The sequence below is a fragment of the Crinia signifera genome, chromosome 11, assembly GCF_055691185.1.
Source record: "Crinia signifera chromosome 11, ASM5569118v1, whole genome shotgun sequence".
NCBI classification, from domain to species: Eukaryota; Metazoa; Chordata; class Amphibia; order Anura; family Myobatrachidae; genus Crinia; species Crinia signifera.
In genome coordinates this window covers 126202845-126221576 of record NC_139227.1, presented here as the reverse complement: position 1 = coordinate 126221576, position 18732 = coordinate 126202845, and the positions used below count along the sequence as shown (strand labels likewise).

Sequence of the window (18732 nt, the reverse complement as noted above, 5' to 3'; positions counted from 1 at the left end):
ATATTGTATTTACAAAACCGTTCAAATTGGACGCACAAGCAGCTTCTGCTGACTAAAATGATATGTGGCATGCTTACATTCTGTGACTGCATCTGCAAAAGAAATGGAATGTTACAGTGTTTTCCAGTAAAACTCTGCACCGTAGCATTTCATACTGTAGATACAGTCGTAGTCACACACAGAATATAGGCATGCTGCATATCATTTTAATCAGCAGAAGCTGATTATGCATTCTTTCATTCTGATATGCTGTTTTTAGACACATTTTAATGGAAACTGTTGCAAAACATACACTTGGCACTACCCAGTCGCGCTAAACACTGTCTACTATGAAATTTAGGATATATGTATGTGGACACATCTGTATCTTATCACCATAATTGCTGTGTTCTCCAACATGGATCCTAATTACAAATGGTTACATGCAAACCTTGTATGAACACAAACCTCTTCACGGTTTCAGCAGACTTCTGATCTGCTATCTCTTTCTCTAGCTCCCTTTCTTTGGCCTCTTTCTGTCCAATAGGACAATCCTCTGGGACAGTGAAGAGGGAGAAGGCATCTTTGTTGTCTTCTTCTCGTAGAACTTTGGCAAAGACTTTCTCAGCCAGAAGACGGACGTGTTCATCCACCTCTGAAATACTAAGGCGGGGAAAGGTACGAGGCATATCTCCTACAGGTAAACACAGGGTATTAAGTCAGAATTCCCATTCTCTTATAAGGACCACAGACAATTGAAGATTTATACAAGGCATGTTCCCATTGTGCATTACTGAATCATGAACATGGATAATTACACACTTTACACAGACAAAAGAAGTCTCCTATTGTCCTGTCTCATGCACACATGTTTTGCATACTTCTGGATGAAGTCATTGTTGCTAATGTTCTGTAAAATGGTCCTTTTATCCATGCAAATGACATATATGCATATTTTATGGAAATGTTTTCTTGAAACACAAAGGGAGATGTTGGAGCCATTTATAAGGCAGATTTTACCCATCTAACTTGTTCATTTCACTCACTCCTGAGGGTATATTTACTAAAAGATGATTTTTGGCCAATTTTTTTTAATTTTTTTTTTTAACATTCACATCAGTCCCTGCCCCAGTGGAGCTTACACTCTATATTCCCTACCACATGTACACACACACACAGACATTCTAGGGTTAATTTTGTTGGAAGCCAATTAACCTACCTGTATATTATTGGATTGTGGGAGGAAACCGGAGTACCCGAAGGAAACCCGCGCAAGCAGAGGGAGAATATACAAACTCCGGACAGTTAGAGCCATGGTGGGGATCGAACCCGTGACCATGCACACTTATTACATGAGACGGAATTAACACTGGACACTGATATGCACTTATACATTGGATGGCTGTGGTTGGCTACTGGTGTGAGGAGGCCAACTCCAATTGACCTGTGCATTCTTCCGGACAACCTGGAAAACCAGACATTTTCCTGCGTCTCCTGCTTTTTTCCGGGAGAGCAGGCAGCTATGAGATGTATGTGTATGCGGATTGCATCACTGCTATCTATTTGTCATACAAGAAGTGTTTGCTACACAGAAAGTGCTGCAGCAGCCATTGTTCAAAATGACTTACAGATGCATACCTCCCAACTGTCCCACGGGAATGTCCCTTTTTGAGGACGTTCCTGCATCCTGCGGTGGGGGGGGGGGGGTTAGCTGGGAGTCCCCCCTGTCACCCATAAATAGACTCTGTGGGCATGCCTATTCATGCCCCCACAGCCACGAAAATGGGGCATGTGAGCGTCACGAGTACAGGCGATGCCTCCTTCCCGCTAGGCCATGCCCCCAAAATTTATGGGCGCGCCTTCGGCCCATGACAGTGTCCCTCCTCGTACTTCCTCGATGTTGGTAGGTATGCAAATAGTAAAGTCACACTTCTGAAGTTCTTCAGAATCTTGTGGAGATTTATACACAGACCCCTTTACATGCTCCATTTCTAGCCCACAACATGGAAGCCACCACGGTGTATAATGGAAATGCACATTCCTTAGTGTATATACAGTATACATTACATAAAGCCATACTTGGTGGGGTTTGGAGCCGCACTGACGTTTATTTATTTTGGTTATGTTATTGAGAAGACCAACATGAGGACTATAATGAGTAAATTCTAATAGTCAATGATTGGTGGTGCACCCACCGTTTCAGTATAGCAACTGAATGGGGGTTTTGTTTGCTCGGAAGAGGGCAAACACAAGACAGAAAAAAGGCTTCACTCTGATGAAGCCGATCCCGGCGAAACACGTGTCTAAACGGACACCCCAGCGACAATAGCAGCGGCGTGACTGGACCAGAGACCTTCCACGCTTGTATCCTCAGCCAGCCACACCAGAATCTCCCCTGGATTCCACTCACCGACGCCTGGCGGCGGCGTCCCAGGTACCAGTGTCCTCTATCTGCGCCTGGCAGTAGAGTGACACTTTTTTCTAAACAAACTGCAACAATTATCTATTCCTACATTGTAGCAGGCGGAGATTCTATTTGGCAATTGAGTATGTACAGTAGTCAGCATTGGACCTGAGCTACAATATTAGGATAGCAGCACTCTGGATTGAACTGTGGACACTGGAGAACCCCGCTTATACAAATGATATTCACCACCAGAAACCAGCAGGCAATTTAAGCTAAGCATAGAGGTATTTAACTCCACATTTACCTAATACTACCTAAGGCTATAATCCCAGATATATAAGGAACTTTAAACTGATCACATTGCATATATCTGCAAAGTATATCTGCCAAGTAAGCCTCATTAATTAAAAACTCCTCCTACCTATTTTCCCCATTCCCTCCCTCTTATTATTTTCCTTAACCCTTGCTATGTCATAATTATTTTCATTATTTTCCTTAATCCCTGTTATGTCATAAAAACCTGATTACAGCAATTTTGCAGATTAGTACTTAGCTGTAAATCCATTGGTGGCCATATATGTCGGGTATCCAGTCAGCTATAAATGCTCTAACCGCAGTTAACCAGGCAATTTGAATATTGGGAAGTAATCCCCAAAAATACCACCATACCTCACTGGAACTGCCCAAAAACTTCCCGAACTTGGAAGCTAAGCAGTGACGGGTGAGAATAGTATTCTTGTGTCAGACCCCTGAAGAACATCTGGTGTGGTATTAATAGAGGCTAGATGTATCCCTAAATAAATTGCACTGGACACGCCTACTGCATGAGCAATACAAGCTGTGAAAATACCAAAAGTACTATTGCTGGGGCAACACATATCACATATCCCTACAGGTTATTTAAACCTACGGGTTATCAGAACCTATAATACAAGGGACCAAAACCATTCATTTTCGCCCATAATCACATTGTCCACATATCAATGATGATAAGGATGTAATGCGCTGAATGGAGAGTAAGGTGTGAAAAGTGAAAAGTGCCATCACACTACATTTTATTTATTATACGTTTCTGACAATTGGTGCCCTTTTTCTCACCCTTTGTACTTTTTCTCTAATTCTTTAATAACTCTTGTCATTCTATATTAAAAGATCGAAATAAAAGTTAAGTTTTAACTAATTTCACATACACAAAAATAAGAGTGCGCCCACAAAGCCTTTTTTCTGTCTTGTGTTTGCCCTCTTCCAAGCAAACAAAACCCCCATTCATAAGGCCATACTTGCCTAGTTTCAGGGAGATTATAGTTTGAAGTAGCATTTTGCACGCCGCCCCATTGAGGGGGCGTGTCATGCTCCACCCAAAGGGCGTGTCTAGTTCCATATATGGAGAGATTTTGAAAAGAGATTGTGTAAGTGGCACCTAGAAACGTGAGTGTGTACTGCTACATCTGAGAGGAATCTTTTAAAATGACTTATATCCAAATGTAGATGATCCCCAAAGCAGTTAGTAACAGCTACTATACTTGGTAAAGTGCTGGGAAATGATGCTGATGATTCAATGTAAATGTATCTGTCTCTCATTCCTTTTTCCCCAAAAATGTAACAGTGTAATGTGGGCTAGGTGACATGAGGGAGATTGCTAGACTAATGAGGGAGAGAGGGAGATTGCTGCTATATCAGGGAGTCTCCTGCAGAATGCAGGAGGGTAGGTAACTATGCATCAGGTTGTTTTGAGAGCTGGGCCTTGTTATTCAGGACCCTGGCGACAGCATATAAAATAATGCAGAGTACTTTGCGGGCTCTGGGGAATCTGGCAGCAGTGGAGAGTAGACAGCCTTTCCCACTGTCTTATATACAAACCAGCCTGAAGACACTGGCAAAGGCCCAGACACACTGACATGCAAACAGCAGAGCTGTATGTCACAGCAGGCTGGTTCTGTATTATTAACGTTACAGTATATTATATATTACATGCCAGGACGAGCTCTTCTTACTGGCATTATAATATCAGCAGCATTCTGTTAGCCAACAGTAGTTCCACAGTCTACAGGAAAGTGTTAAAGTGTCAAAACATCATTCTCCGGAAGTGAATGAGGAACGGCTTCGTCCGAGAGCGATTATTGTTCCGTTTCGTTCCTGAAATAACTATCCATAATATATTGTAGGCAAAGCAAACTGCCAAATGCAGCAATATATATATATATATATATATATATATATATATATATATATATATATATATACATACACACACACACACACACACACACACACACACACACACCAGACCCATAGAATCATATATAAAAACAGACATGCATTATGATAGATAGATAGATAGATAGATAGATAGATAGATAGATAGATCAGGGTTGACGACTTTTTAATGCTCCTCTCCGGGAGAAGCCCGGAGAGGAGACTTTTCTTACCCGATCGGGGGCGGGGCTTCGCGGTGACGTCATTAAGCCCCGCCCCCCACAACGGGAAATAGTATAAATGACTGATATCCATGGAGGGGGCGGGGCTAAAATGACGCGATTGTGCCATTTTAGCTCCGCCCCCTCCTCTGAGACCCGCGGATTGCGGCATTTACATGCCGCGATTCGGGGGGTTCAGGGGGGTCCCCCAGATTCCGGGAGGGTTGCCCACCCTTCCGGGGGACCGGGAGGGGGACCCGATTTTCGGGAGACTCCCGGGAATTCCGGGAGGGTCGGCAACCCTGAGATAGATAGAAAGATAGATAGAAAGACTCCTGCTTAGATTATTACCATACAGTAAGTGAACATTGGAGAGGTCAGTGTACATCAGCCTGTGTGCAGTCTGAACTTACCTAGAGATCCAGGACCAGCCATTAGCAGGGCCACTGAGATAACAATCCTATTTCAAGTACAAAGATCCCAATGACAGGATAAATACCAGATGAGCCAAATTCTGTGTCAGGTAAGTCCTAGTGAGACGAGTCTCCTGGCTGGTGAAGGTAGTTCTGTGACAGGTAGGTCCTTCTCCAATCCAATGATTGCTAAATGCTGCTCTGTAGGATGTGAGGGCGGCCCTGTTGTAGGTTAGTACTGCTTTACAATAGGTGAGGATGGCCCTGTGGTATTTAAGTACTGTTAAAGCTGTACAGTCCTATGGAAGGTTGATACTTCTCTACAGTTGGTGATGAAAGTCCTGTTAGTGGTAGGGACTGCTGTGCAAAAAGTGAGGCCCAATTGGAGGTAGGTATGCTTTTTACAGCAGGTAAGGCCAGTCCTGTTGGTGGTAGGTATTCCTCCTACAGTAGGTAAGGCCAGCCCTGTTGGTGGCAGGGAGTCCTCCTACAGTAGGTAAGGCCAGTCCTGTTGGTGGTAGGTATTCCTCCTACAGCAGAAAAGGCCGGCCCTGTTGGTGGTATGTATTCCTCGTACAGCAGGTAAGGCCAGTCCTGTTGGTGGTAGGTATTCCTCCTACAGCAGGTAAGGCCGGCCCTGTTGGTGGTAGGTATTCCTCCTACAGCAGGTAAGGCCAGTCCTGTTGGTGGTAGGTATTCCTCCTACAGCAGGTAAGGCCGGCCCTGTTGGTGGTAGGTATTCCTCCTACAGCAGGTAACGCCAGTCCTGTTGGTGATAGGTATTCCTCCTATAGCAGGTGAGGCTGGCCCTGTTGGTGGTAGGTATTCCTCCTACAGCAGGTGAGGCTGGCCCTGTTGGTGGTAGGTAGTCCTCCTACAGTAGGTAAGGCCGGTCCTGTTGGTGGTAGGTATTTCTCCTACAGCGGGTAAGGCCAGCCCTGTGGGTGGTAGGTATTCCTCCTACAGCAGGTAAGGCCAGTCCTGTTGGTGGTAGGTATTCCTCCTACAGCAGGTAAGGCCGGTCCTGTTGGTGGTAGGTATTCCTACTACAGCAGGTAAGGCCGGTCCTGTTGGTGGTAGGTATTCCTACTACAGCAGGTAAGGCCGGTCCTGTTTGTAGTCGGTATTCCAGTTCTGTTGGGTTGAGTCCCTGAGAAGCTTTGGCTGATGTTCTCCTTCCTCTGTCTGCCTTCACACTGAGAGCTCTGCTATCACTGCAGGGATGTGTTACACACTGCCGGTCATACTGAGAACTGTGCTAGGCACCAAGGAGACAGTATTATTATCTGATTGAACACAGATGAGCATCGCCCGTGTCTCCGGAAGTATTTGTAGAGAAGATTACAAGCTGGATGAGCCTTATTCCAGTCACTCTTCTGTACGGTGTTTTTATAAGTAACCACACGTCAGAGGCGAGGTAGAGGCACTGGATTAGCATAATTGTCACTTTGGATCAGAGCTACATTGTCCAGATATCTCTTCCCTGAGTCAGGAGTGGAGCATCCTCCTGACAACAGAAGACCGGGCGGAGGAGAAAACACAGGGCAGAAGGTACACGGGAGAGCCGCGAGGCGTGTGATGCCAGGAGTGGGCGCAGGAGAGTATAAGAGGTACATTTACTTAAGCTTCTAAAAATGAAGAGGTGATGTTGCCCGTAGCAACCAATCATTGTCTAGGATGCAATAGAGCAGGCATGTCCAAACTAAGGCCCTCCAGATGTTGTGAAAATACAAGTCCCATCATACCTTGCCACAGTTTTTCTGTTAGGAAATGCTAAAACTGTGGCAGGGCATGCTGGGATGTGTAGTTTCACAACAGCTGGAGTGCTACAGTTTGGATGTGCCTGCAATAGAGAAATGATAGACAAAATCTGTCTATGGGTAAAATCACCTCTTTTAATTTTTAGACGCCTTAGTACAGTGGTCAGGGAACTCGGTCCTCATTACCCCACACAGCGCATGTTTTGCTGGTAACCCAGCAGGTGCACAGGTGTACTAATTACTCAGACACATTTTATAAGGTCCGCAGGTGGAGTTAATTATTTCACTTGTGATTCTATGAGGAGACCTGCAAAACATGCACTGCGTGGGGTAATGAGGACCGAGTTCCCTGACCACTGCCTTAGTAAATTGTAGTAGTGCACACAGTAATAGTGATATACACAGGTGAGGCACTGAGTAGTGTACACACAGTAATAGTAATATACACAGGTGAGGCACTGCATAGTGTACACACAGCAATAGTGATATACACAGGTGAGGCACTGAGTAGTGTACACACAGTAATAGTAATATACACAGGTGAGGCACTGAGTAGTGTACACAGTAATAGTGATATACACAGGTGAGGCACTGAGTAGTGTACACACAGTAATAGTAATATACACAGGTGAGGCACTGAGTAGTGTACACAGCAATAGTAATATACACAGGTGAGGCACTGCATAGTGTACACCCAGTAATAATTATATACACAGGTGAGGCACTGAGTAGTGTACACAGTAATAATTATATACACAGGTGAGGCACTGAGTAGTGTACACACAGTAATATACACAGGTGAGGCACTGAGTAGTGTACACAGCAATAGTAATATACACAGGTGAGGCACTGAGTAGTGTACACAGCAATAGTAATATACACAGGTGAGGCACTGTATAGTGTACACACAGTAATAGTAATAAACACAGGTGAGGTGCTGAGTAGTGTACACAGTAATAGTAATATACACAGGTGAGGCACTGAGTAGTGTACACACAGTAATATACACATGCATACCTCCAAACATGACCCTCTCCAGGAGGGACACAATGCTCTGTTTCTGTACCGCTCTATTAATTTATGATTACCATCACCTGTAGTGAAACACCTTTCTTCTCAATTAATCTGTTTAAAACAGGTGATGGAAATCATTAATTAAGAGGAAAGTCAGACATAGAGCACTGTGTCCCTCCTGGAGAGGGTCATGTTGGGAGGTATGCACATGTGAGGCACTGAGTAGTGTACCCAGTAATATACACAGGTGAGGCACTGAGTAGTGTACACAGTAATAGTAATATACACAGGTGAGGCACTGAGTAGTGTACATAGTAATAGTAATATACACAGGTGAGGCACTGAGTAGTGTACACACAGTAATATACACAGGTGAGGCACTGAGTAGTGTACACAGTAATAGTAATATACACAGGTGAGGCACTGCATAGTGTACACACAGTAATATACACAGGTGAGGCACTGAGTAGTGTACACACAGTAATATACACAGGTGAGGCACTGAGTAGTGTACACAGTAATAGTAATATACACAGTTGAAACACTGAGTAGTGTACACAGTAATAGTAATATACACAAGTGAGGCACTGAGTAGTGTACACAGTAATAGTAATATACACAGGTGAGGCACTGAGTAGTGTACACAGTAATAGTAATATACACAGTTGAGGCACTGAGTAGTGTACACACAGTAATAGTGATATACACATGTGAGGCACTGAGTAGTGTACACAGTAATAGTAATATACACATTTGAGGCACTGCAGAGTGTACACACAGTAATAATAATATACACAGTTGAGGCACTGAGTAGTGTACACAGTAATAGTAATATACACAGTTGAGGCACTGCATAGTGTACACAGTAATAGTAATATACACAGGTGAGGCACTGAGTAGTGTACACAGTAATAGTAATATACACAGGTGAGGCACTGAGTAGTGTACACAGTAATAGTAATATACACAGGTGAGGCACTGCATAGTGTACACACAGTAATAGTGATATACACAGGTGAGGCACTGAGTAGTGTACACACAGTAATATACACAGGTGAGGCACTGAGTAGTGTACACAGTAATAGTAATATACACAGGTGAGGCACTGAGTATTGCACACAGTAATATACACAGGTGAGGCACTGAGTAGTGTACACACAGTAATAGTAATATACACAGGTGAGGCACTGAGTATTGCACACAGTAATAGTAATATACACAGGTGAGGCACTGAGTAGTGTACACAGTAATAGTAATTTACACAGTTGAAACACTGAGTAGTGTACACAGTAATAGTAATATACACAGTTGAAACACTGAGTAGTGTACACAGTAATAGTAATATACACAAGTGAGGCACTTAGTAGTGTACACAGTAATAGTAATATACACAGATGAGGCACTGAGTAGTGTACACACAGTAATAGTGATATACACATGTGAGGCACTGAGTAGTGTACACAGTAATAGTAATATACACAGTTGAGGCACTGCAGAGTGTACACACAGTAATAATAATAATATACACAGTTGAGGCACTGAGTAGTGTACACAGTAATAGTAATATACACAGTTGAGGCACTGCAAAGTGTACACAGTAATAGTAATATACACAGGTGAGGCACTGAGTAGTGTACACAGTAATAGTAATAGACACAGGTGAGGCACTGAGTAGTCTACACAGTCATAGTGATATACACAGGTGAGGCACTGAGTAGTGTACACAGTAATAGTAATATACACAGTTGAGGCACTGAGTAGTGCACACAGTAATAGTAATATACACAGGTGAGGCACTGAGTAGTGTACACAGTAATAGTAATATACACAGGTGAGGCACTGAGTAGTGTACACAGTAATAGTAATATACACAGGTGAGGCACTGCATAGTGTACACACAGTAATAGTGATATACACAGGTGAGGCACTGAGTAGTGTACGCACAGTAATATACACAGGTGAGGCACTGAGTAGTCTACACAGTAATAGTGATATACACAGGTGAGGCACTGAGTAGTGTACACAGTAATAGTAATATACACAGTTGAGGCACTGCATAGTGTACACACAGTAATAGTAATATACACAAGTGAGGCACTGAGTATTGCACACAGTAATATACACAGGTGAGGCACTGAGTAGTGTACACACAGTAATAGTAATATACACAGGTGAGGCACTGAGTAGTGTACACACAGTAATAGTAATATACACAGGTGAGGCACTGAGTATTGCAAACAGTAATAGTAATATACACAGGTGAGGCACTGAGTAGTGTACACAGTAATAGTAATATACACAGGTGAGGCACTGAGTAGTGTACACAGTAATAGTAATATACACAGGTGAGGCACTGCATAGTGTACACACAGTAATAGTGATATACACAGGTGAGGCACTGAGTAGTGTACACACAGTAATAGTAATATACACAGGTGAGGCACTGAGTATTGCACACAGTAATAGTAATATACACAGGTGAGGCACTGAGTAGTGTACACAGTAATAGTAATATACACAGGTGAGGCACTGAGTAGTGTACACACAGTAATATACACAGGTGAGGCACTGAGTAGTCTACACAGTAATAGTGATATACACAGGTGAGGCACTGAGTAGTGTACACAGTAATAGTAATATACACAGTTGAGGCACTGCATAGTGTACACACAGTAATAGTAATATACACAAGTGAGGCACTGAGTATTGCACACAGTAATATACACAGGTGAGGCACTGAGTAGTGTACACACAGTAATAGTAATATACACAGGTGAGGCACTGAGTATTGCACACAGTAATAGTAATATACACAGGTGAGGCACTGAGTAGTGTACACAGTAATAGTAATATACACAGGTGAGGCACTGAGTATTGCACACAGTAATAGTAATATACACAGGTGAGGCACTGAGTAGTGTACACAGTAATAGTAATATACACAGGCGAGGCACTGAGTAGTGTACACACAGTAATATACACAGGTGAGGCACTGAGTAGTGTACACAGTAATAGTAATATACACAGGTGAGGCACTGAGTAGTGTACACACAGTAATATCCACAGGTGAGGCACTGAGTAGTGTACACACAGTAATATCCACAGGTGAGGCACTGAGTAGTGTACACACAGTAATATACACAGATGAGGCACTGAGTTAGGGTGATCAACTCATCCCTTTAAACCGGGACACATATTAATTACACAGGTTCTGTGGCTGGCTTTCACCTGGTTTTAAACTGCCACACCTCAAGACTCCATTTCACAGAACCTGTGTAATTAATATGTGTCCCGTATTAAAGGGATGAGTTGGTCACCCTACACTGAGTAGTGCACACAGTAATAGTAATATACACAGGTGAGGCACTGAGTAGTGTACACAGTAATAGTAATATACACAGGTGAGGCACTAAGTAGTGTACACAGTAATAGTAATATACACAGGTGAGGCACTGAGTATAGTGTACACACAATTCTCCGTTTCTGGACGTCCCTCTTCATGTATGATCATCATCACTTGTGTTAAAACACCTTTCTTATCAATTAACCTGTTCAACACATGTCATGTTAATAAAAATTGAATAGGGAAGTCCAGGAGTAGAGCATTGTGTCCCTCCTGGAGACGGTCATGTTGGCAGTTATGTAGTGTACACAGTACTAGAGATATACACAGTGATAGCTATATACATAGGTGAGGCACTGAGTACACAGCAATAGCTATAGTATACACACAGGACAGGCAGTGTAAACAAAACAAGCATACGACTGTGCAGGCAGTGGTCACACATCATGTTGGTTGTAGCAGCCTGCATCGGAGACCAGTGGCGTAACAAAAACTTTGTGGGTCCTGTTGCAATATTCTGAAGGGGCCCCTGTCCCAATGATTCTTGAGAGACATCTCTCCATGCCCTAGTTAGTATTATGCCCCCTAGTAGTGAAATCGTATTTTGAACCATCATACTGTAGTTTCTTAATTTACATAATACCGCCAGTACACATTATACCACACAGTATCCACAATTCATATTATGACATACAGTGTCCTGAGTACATAATGTGCCACACACTATAGTGCCTCCATTTCATATTGTGGCACATTCCAGTACCCCAGTTCTAGTTCTGTAACATTAGAATGAGCAGATTAGATTATGACAAATGACACTGTCCCCTTACCATTATACCATCCTCTTACTGATCACGATTATCACACCATTCAGCCTGGGCAATTGGTATGCAACTTTATAACCTGGGTCCTGGCCCCCTTAAGACTCTGGGCCCCCTAGCAGTTGGCACCCCTTTCACCCTCTATAGTTCCGCCAATGTCGGAGACAATAAGGGGATGACCTGTAACAGATTATACTTTATACTGTACACTGAGATTTTGATGGATCCATGGGAATATTCTGCACCATGTGTGTGCCTGACCTTGAGTTGGGTAAAGCAGCAATGTCACATTTGGAGGGATCGCACCCTTTGAATCTAATAGCGGGGCGCAGATGGCACAGTGTACGCAGATAGTAACATACCTCCAGGTGCTCTGCGTTCTGTCCTCAGCGATTGCGGTACGGATGCTGCGGAATGCGGAGCCTCTGCCCCTGCCTGGATCCAGTTACCTGCAGCACTTCTGTCTGGTTACAGGAGGAAACTTCTCCCTGAGCTCAGATTGCAGTCCCTCTGCTGGGCAAACTGATATTGTCATTCATGCAGAGCCCTAGCAAACACTGCACACATGCAGAGCCAAACAAGGCGTCTTCCCTGTTCTGCAGCACGTGGACTGAGGTAGCATGTAATTACTGGAGCCCAAGCAGCAGTGCACACACACCCACTGTAAAGGTGGCCATACACACGCAGATTTATCTGCAGATCTGGCTGGTTGGAACAAAAACATGGTTATGGATGAGAGCAAATGACAGTTGACCATTTGCTTGGAAATGCTGGAAAACTGCCAAACTGTCACTCATCCATAACCATGTTTTTGTTCCAACCAGCCAGATCTGAAGATAAATCTTACTAGTGTATGGGCACCTTAACCACTGACGAACAGTCATTATCATATTGGTGAACAGTGGCTAGGTCGGCACCTAAGATTGGTCGACATACCCTAGGTCAACAGTGACAGAAGGTCAACACAAGCTTAAGGTTGATATGGACATGGTTGACATGAATAAGACTGACATGAGTTTTTTACGTTTTTTTGTTTTTTAAAAGTGGTTTTTCATAATTTACTATCCAAGTGGGCATAGAGTGAGAATATAATAGTGGGCACTGTGCCCGAAGCATGGCGAGCCATGCGCAGGGACATGGTACACTTATATGGTGTCCATGTCGGCATAGGTCGATGTAGACACAAAAAAGGGTGAAAAACTCATGTCGACCTAGGGCAGGCTTTTCCAAACTGTGGCCTTCCTGCTGTTGTGAAACTACACATCCCAGCATGCCTTGTTATAGTTTTAACTTTTTCAATAGCAATACTGTGGCAAGGCATGTAAGGCCTGTAGTTTGGACATGCCTGACCTAGGGTATGTCGACCAATCTTTGGTGTCGACCTAGATATTGTCTATTTTGGCATGTCTATGTCAACATCTGTTGACATGGACACTATTCTTCTAATATAACTCTACGCCCACTTGGGTCATTGAAATTACTGATCGTTGACTGTATCTCCATCATGTATCTCCATATAAATAGTTTGACTTTTCCATGGCACAGATGTGGAGAGAGATAAAGTACCAGCCTCCCCTATTTGAATTGCGCAGCAGCGCCCCCTCTGGAACCTCCCGTGCCTGCATGTCAGTTACCATCACCTCATGGTCCCTTACTGGCAGTTTGCTGCGAGGACTATTGTGGTGCGTGTGCAGTGAGACTTATATGGTGAGCATCCTAGTGATGATACAGTAAGTGTTGTTATGTATAAGCTCCAGGCAGCGAGTCACCAACGTTCCATAGCCAGAGACCTGCAGTGATGCAGTCAGCGTGCTCAGAGCCTTATTCTCCTTATTGATTCTGCTTTCCAAACTAATGGATCATGTGACACAAAGCTTTTAAATGTGTAATGCACCCATTAATGGTGGCACACCCACCGTAATGTCTCTCAGTATAATGGAGTTTCCTCCTTCTCGGCTAATTGCTTCCTCTGATCTGTGTGCCAATATTGTGTCTCATGGGCCCTTATTCTGATCGGTGCGGTCGTATCGCCGATGTTTTTGGACTGCGCATGTGCAGAGGTCACTCTGCGCATGTGCAAGCGGTTTCGCCGCACGTATTCTTTATACGCCGCACAGGGGGCGGAGAGGGGCGTGTAGGGCTACTTAGCCTCATTACCCTATGCATACGCCCCGCGTTTCATGGGCGTTCCCATGCAAACGCGGGGCGTATGCATGGTAATGAAGCCGTGACGCTTGTGTAGGGGGCGGGCATCTGACATCGCCGGATGTCAGCTGCCCGCCCCCATACATGATTTCATACGGACAAGTGTCCGTGTGGTCTAGCGTGGCGGGCGCTGGTGGAGCGTGCGGCCCTGCATTCGATGTTCGGCGACCATCGAATGCAGGGGCTGCTCCCAAGATGGAGGAGGCGTATCCCCGTCCAATTTCATGCGGATCGCCACATATCCGCGTACGGACGGAGGTGGCGATCCGTATGGAAGGCGGGGATTCGCCTGCACGGTCCTGGCCGCATATTCTGATCGGGCCGCACCGATCAGAATAAGGGCCTTTATGAGCTTACCCAGATAACAGGAACATCTGACATAGAATAATGGTGTCCCCAATGATCACACATAACCGGCAACCATCATGTGCGCTGATCCTAAATAACAAGCCATACCAGCTTTTGTTTCTGCCACAGACCAATGCATTATCATTGGCAATACCAACCTTACCAGTCCATTCATGTTACATGTACTGTGTGTGTACTCTGCAAATAGTATATTTGGATGTATGTCAAATATTACACACACATCCTGCCCTGGATAAGTCCCGAGATCATTCTGCCCCTGCAAACCACGGTAAGGGCTCCAGCTGTGACTCATATGCTGCCAGCAATGCAAATCCTTTCATGACACTGCCATACAGCACTGATCAGGGAAATGACAGGCCTCCAAACAGAGAGAGGTTCCATCATGGGTCTCCATACAGAGAGATGTTGCATAAAGGTCTCCAAAGAGAGAGATGTTCCATCAAAGGTCTCCATACAGAGAGATGTTCCATAAAGGTCTCCAAACAGAGAGATGTTCCATAAAGGTCTCCAAACAGAAGGATGTTCCATAAAGGTCTCCAAACAAAGAGTCATTCCGTTATAGATCCTCATACATAGAGACCCATCACAGGCCTCCAACCAAATATATACCATCACAGCTCTCCAACCAGATATATACCATCACAGCTCTCCAACCAGATATATACCATCACAGCTCTCCAACCAGATATATACCATCACAGCTCTCTAACCAGAGACATTCCATCACAGACCGCCAACCAGAGAGACATTCCATCACACTCCTCCAACCAGAGAGACATTCCATCACAGGCCTCCAACCAGAGAGACATTCCATTACAGGCCTACAACCAGAGAGACATTCCATTACAGGCCTCTAACCGAGAAACATTCCATCACAGGCCTCCAACCAGAGAGACATTCCATCACAGGCCTCCAACCAGAGAGACATTCCATCACAGGCCTCCAGCCAGAGAGACATTCCATCGCAGGTCTCCAGCAAGAGAGACATTCCATCGCAGGTCCCCAACCAGAGAGACATTCCATCACAGGCCTCCAACCAGAGAGACATTCCATCACAGGCCTCCAAACAGAGAGACATTCCATCACAGGCCTCCGGCCAGAGAGACATTCCATCGCAGGCCTCCAGCCAGAGAGACATTCCATCGCAGGTCCCCAACCAGAGAGACATTCCATCACAGGCCTCCAACCAGAGAGACATTCCATCACAGGCCTCCAACCAGAGAGACATTCCATCACAGGCCTCCAGCCATAGAGACATTCCATCGCAGGTCTCCAGCCAGAGAGACATTCCATTGCAGGTCCCCAACCAGAGAGACATTCCATCACAGGCCTCCGGCCAGAGAGACATTCCATCAAAGGCCTTCAACCAGAGAGACATTCCATCGCAGGTCCCCAACCAGAGAGACATTCCATCACAGGCCTTCAACCAGAGAGACATTCCATCACAGGCCTCCAACCAGAGAGACATTCCATCACAGGCCTCCAACGAGAGAGACATTCCATCACATGCCTCCAACCAGAGAGGCATTCCATCACATGCCTCCAACCAGAGAGACATTCCATCGCAGACCTCCAACCAGAGAGATATTCCATCACATGCCTCTAACCAGAGAGACATTCCATCACAGGCCTCCAACCAGAGAGACATTCCATCACAGGTCTCCAGCCAGAGAGACATTCCATCACAAGTCTCCAACCAGGGAGACATTCCATCGCAGGCCTCCAACCAGAGAGACATTCCATCACAGGCCTCCAACCGGAGAGACATTCCAACACAGGCCTCCAACCAGAGAGACATTACAACACAGGCCTCCAACCAGAGAGACATTCCATCACAGGCCTCCAACCAGAGAGACATTCCATCACAGGCCTCCAGCCAGAGAGACATTCCAACATGGTTCTCTCACCATTTACACACTAATGAGATGTCCCTTTGCTACCTAGAGCCACTCTCCTTACAGGCAACCGGTTATTGCCTCCTCCCTGCCCACTGCCCTTCAGTCTCAGTAGGAGATACTGCCCACTCTGTCTGTGGGAGGGGGATCTGGGTCCCCTCTCTCTTGCAGGAGAAGTCTTGTCAACACTCTGCCCCTGCCTGGCACCACCCAGCCAATGTTTGGGGAGCTTGACGCTGCAAGTCAGCTGCTGTTTCCCTGATTCTAGTCAACTGTAACAGGGACTTTGTCTAGTAAACTGTGTAGCACTTCCTCACTCCTTCCTGTCAGCTACTTCTGCATGCCAACTGTACCCAGAATCAGTGTTAACTATCCCAGTGCACTCAGTGCAGTTTACCTTTCCCTGGTGCAATGATGAGGTCTGTATTTCAGAGTGGCATTCTGTATTGAGGAAGGTGCACAACTGAATCGCTGGAGGGGGGTCGCGGGGGAGGGGGTCGCGAATCGCGTGAGGGGGGTCCGCGGGGGTCCCATGAATTGCGGGAGGGGGGGTCGCGGGGGTCCCGCGAATCACAGGAGGGGGGGTCGCGGGGGTCCCGCGAATCGTGGGAGGGGGGGTCGCGGGGCGGTACCGTGAATCGCGGGAGGGTGGTCACGAGGGTCCCGCGAATCGCGGGAGGGGGGGTCGTGGGGGACCCGCGAATCGCGGGAGGGGGGTCACGGGTGTCCGGGGGGGGGGGGTTGTTTGCTGGCAGAGGGGGGGGGGGGTGCGGGAGTAATGGTGGATGGTGGCTGTGGAGTAATGGTAGATGGTGCTTGTGTACTGTAGCCCTGGCTGGGCGGGGGAGGTGATGTCAAGGGGGTGGGGTGTGTCGAACGTTATACACATAGAACACTTTTCCCTTGGGGGGCGGGTTTGTGTATCCTGCTGGGCAGGAACGTTATACACACAGGGGATGAGTGACAGATCTGGCTAAATATATAAGAGATAGAAATATCAGATAATGAATAAAAGTGGGGGTGCTCCCTAGAGAGTAAAATAACAATGGAAGAAAGAAAGAAAAAGACTCTCTTTTTGTTGGGGCACTCTTGTTAGACAATGGGATTGTTATGATGTTGTTCAGTCAATTAGAGGGTTGTATAAGTCCTAGGAATCTGAATGGTAATATAGTGTTTATTTTGTTGTAGTGGGGAGAATTCCCCTGTGGATTTTTTTGTAAAACTTGGCTTTGCACCTGAAAGGTTTTCTTTTAAGAAGTGTAAATATTATATGTTTTGTGTGTCCTTATGTATGTGTGTGTAATGTATAGAGTTATTTTATAAAAAATAAATAAAAGCTAAGTTTTACTAAAAAATCCACAGAGGAATTCCCCCTACTACACCCCAATAAACACTATATTACCATCAGATTCCTAGGACTTATACAACCCTCTAATTGACTGAACAATATCATAACAATCACATTGTCTAACAAGAGTGCCCCAACAAAAAGAGTCTTTTTCTTTCTTTCTTTCTTTAACTGTCACGTTTCCCAGACCACCTAGCTGGTGCACAGGTGTAGTTATTACTAACTGTCACGCTTACTAGACCACTTGTCTGGTGCACAGGTGTGGTCATTACTAACTGTCACGTTTCCCAGACCACCTAAGCTGGTCCACAGGTGTAGTCATTACTAACTGTCACCTTTCCCAGACCACATAGCTGGTGCAAAGGTGTAGTCATTACTAACTGTCACTTTCCCCAGACCACCTAGCTGGTGCACAGGTGTAGTCATTACTAACTGTCACATTTGAAAACCTGTGCTGCAGTCATTCCTAACCGACACATTCTACAGATCCTAAGGGGGCCTAAAAACCATGAACTGTAGGTAGATCTTGAGGACAGTTTACCACCCTTGCTCTGCAGTATATATTAAGCAATTAAAGGAAAAGTGGAGCCTCCAGTTCTGTATTTTCTAAGAGTGAAGAATCAGCCAACCGATACAAATGGTTCTCTATCTCCCTGCTGGACAGTGTTGAATTATGTGGGTGTAAGATCACCCCTTCGTATACAGAGAATAGCATCTCTGGGCGTTGAGGCATACTGACCTGTAAGACAGAACCATTCCTA

At 45.2% G+C, this 18732-nt stretch overlaps 1 protein-coding gene across 3 annotated transcripts in view; it reads right to left on the bottom strand.

The window, feature by feature from the left end:
- AMPD3 (adenosine monophosphate deaminase 3) overlaps positions 1–12751 on the bottom strand; it is a 44718-nt gene extending 31967 nt beyond the window's left edge. The window contains exons 1-2 of one of the 3 annotated variants that reach the window (XM_083164724.1): positions 12517–12751; positions 448–673 (exon numbers count right to left, since the gene is read on the bottom strand). In XM_083164724.1, coding sequence (XP_083020850.1) covers positions 448–668 — 221 coding nt within the window. In that variant the 5' untranslated portion in view covers positions 669–673; positions 12517–12751. Of the gene's footprint in view, positions 1–447; positions 674–5216; positions 6525–11461; positions 11491–12516 lie in introns of those variants that run through there. The other 2 variants (XM_083164725.1, XM_083164723.1) reach the window with 2 other exon arrangements.
- Between the last annotated feature and the right edge of the window lie 5981 nt (positions 12752–18732).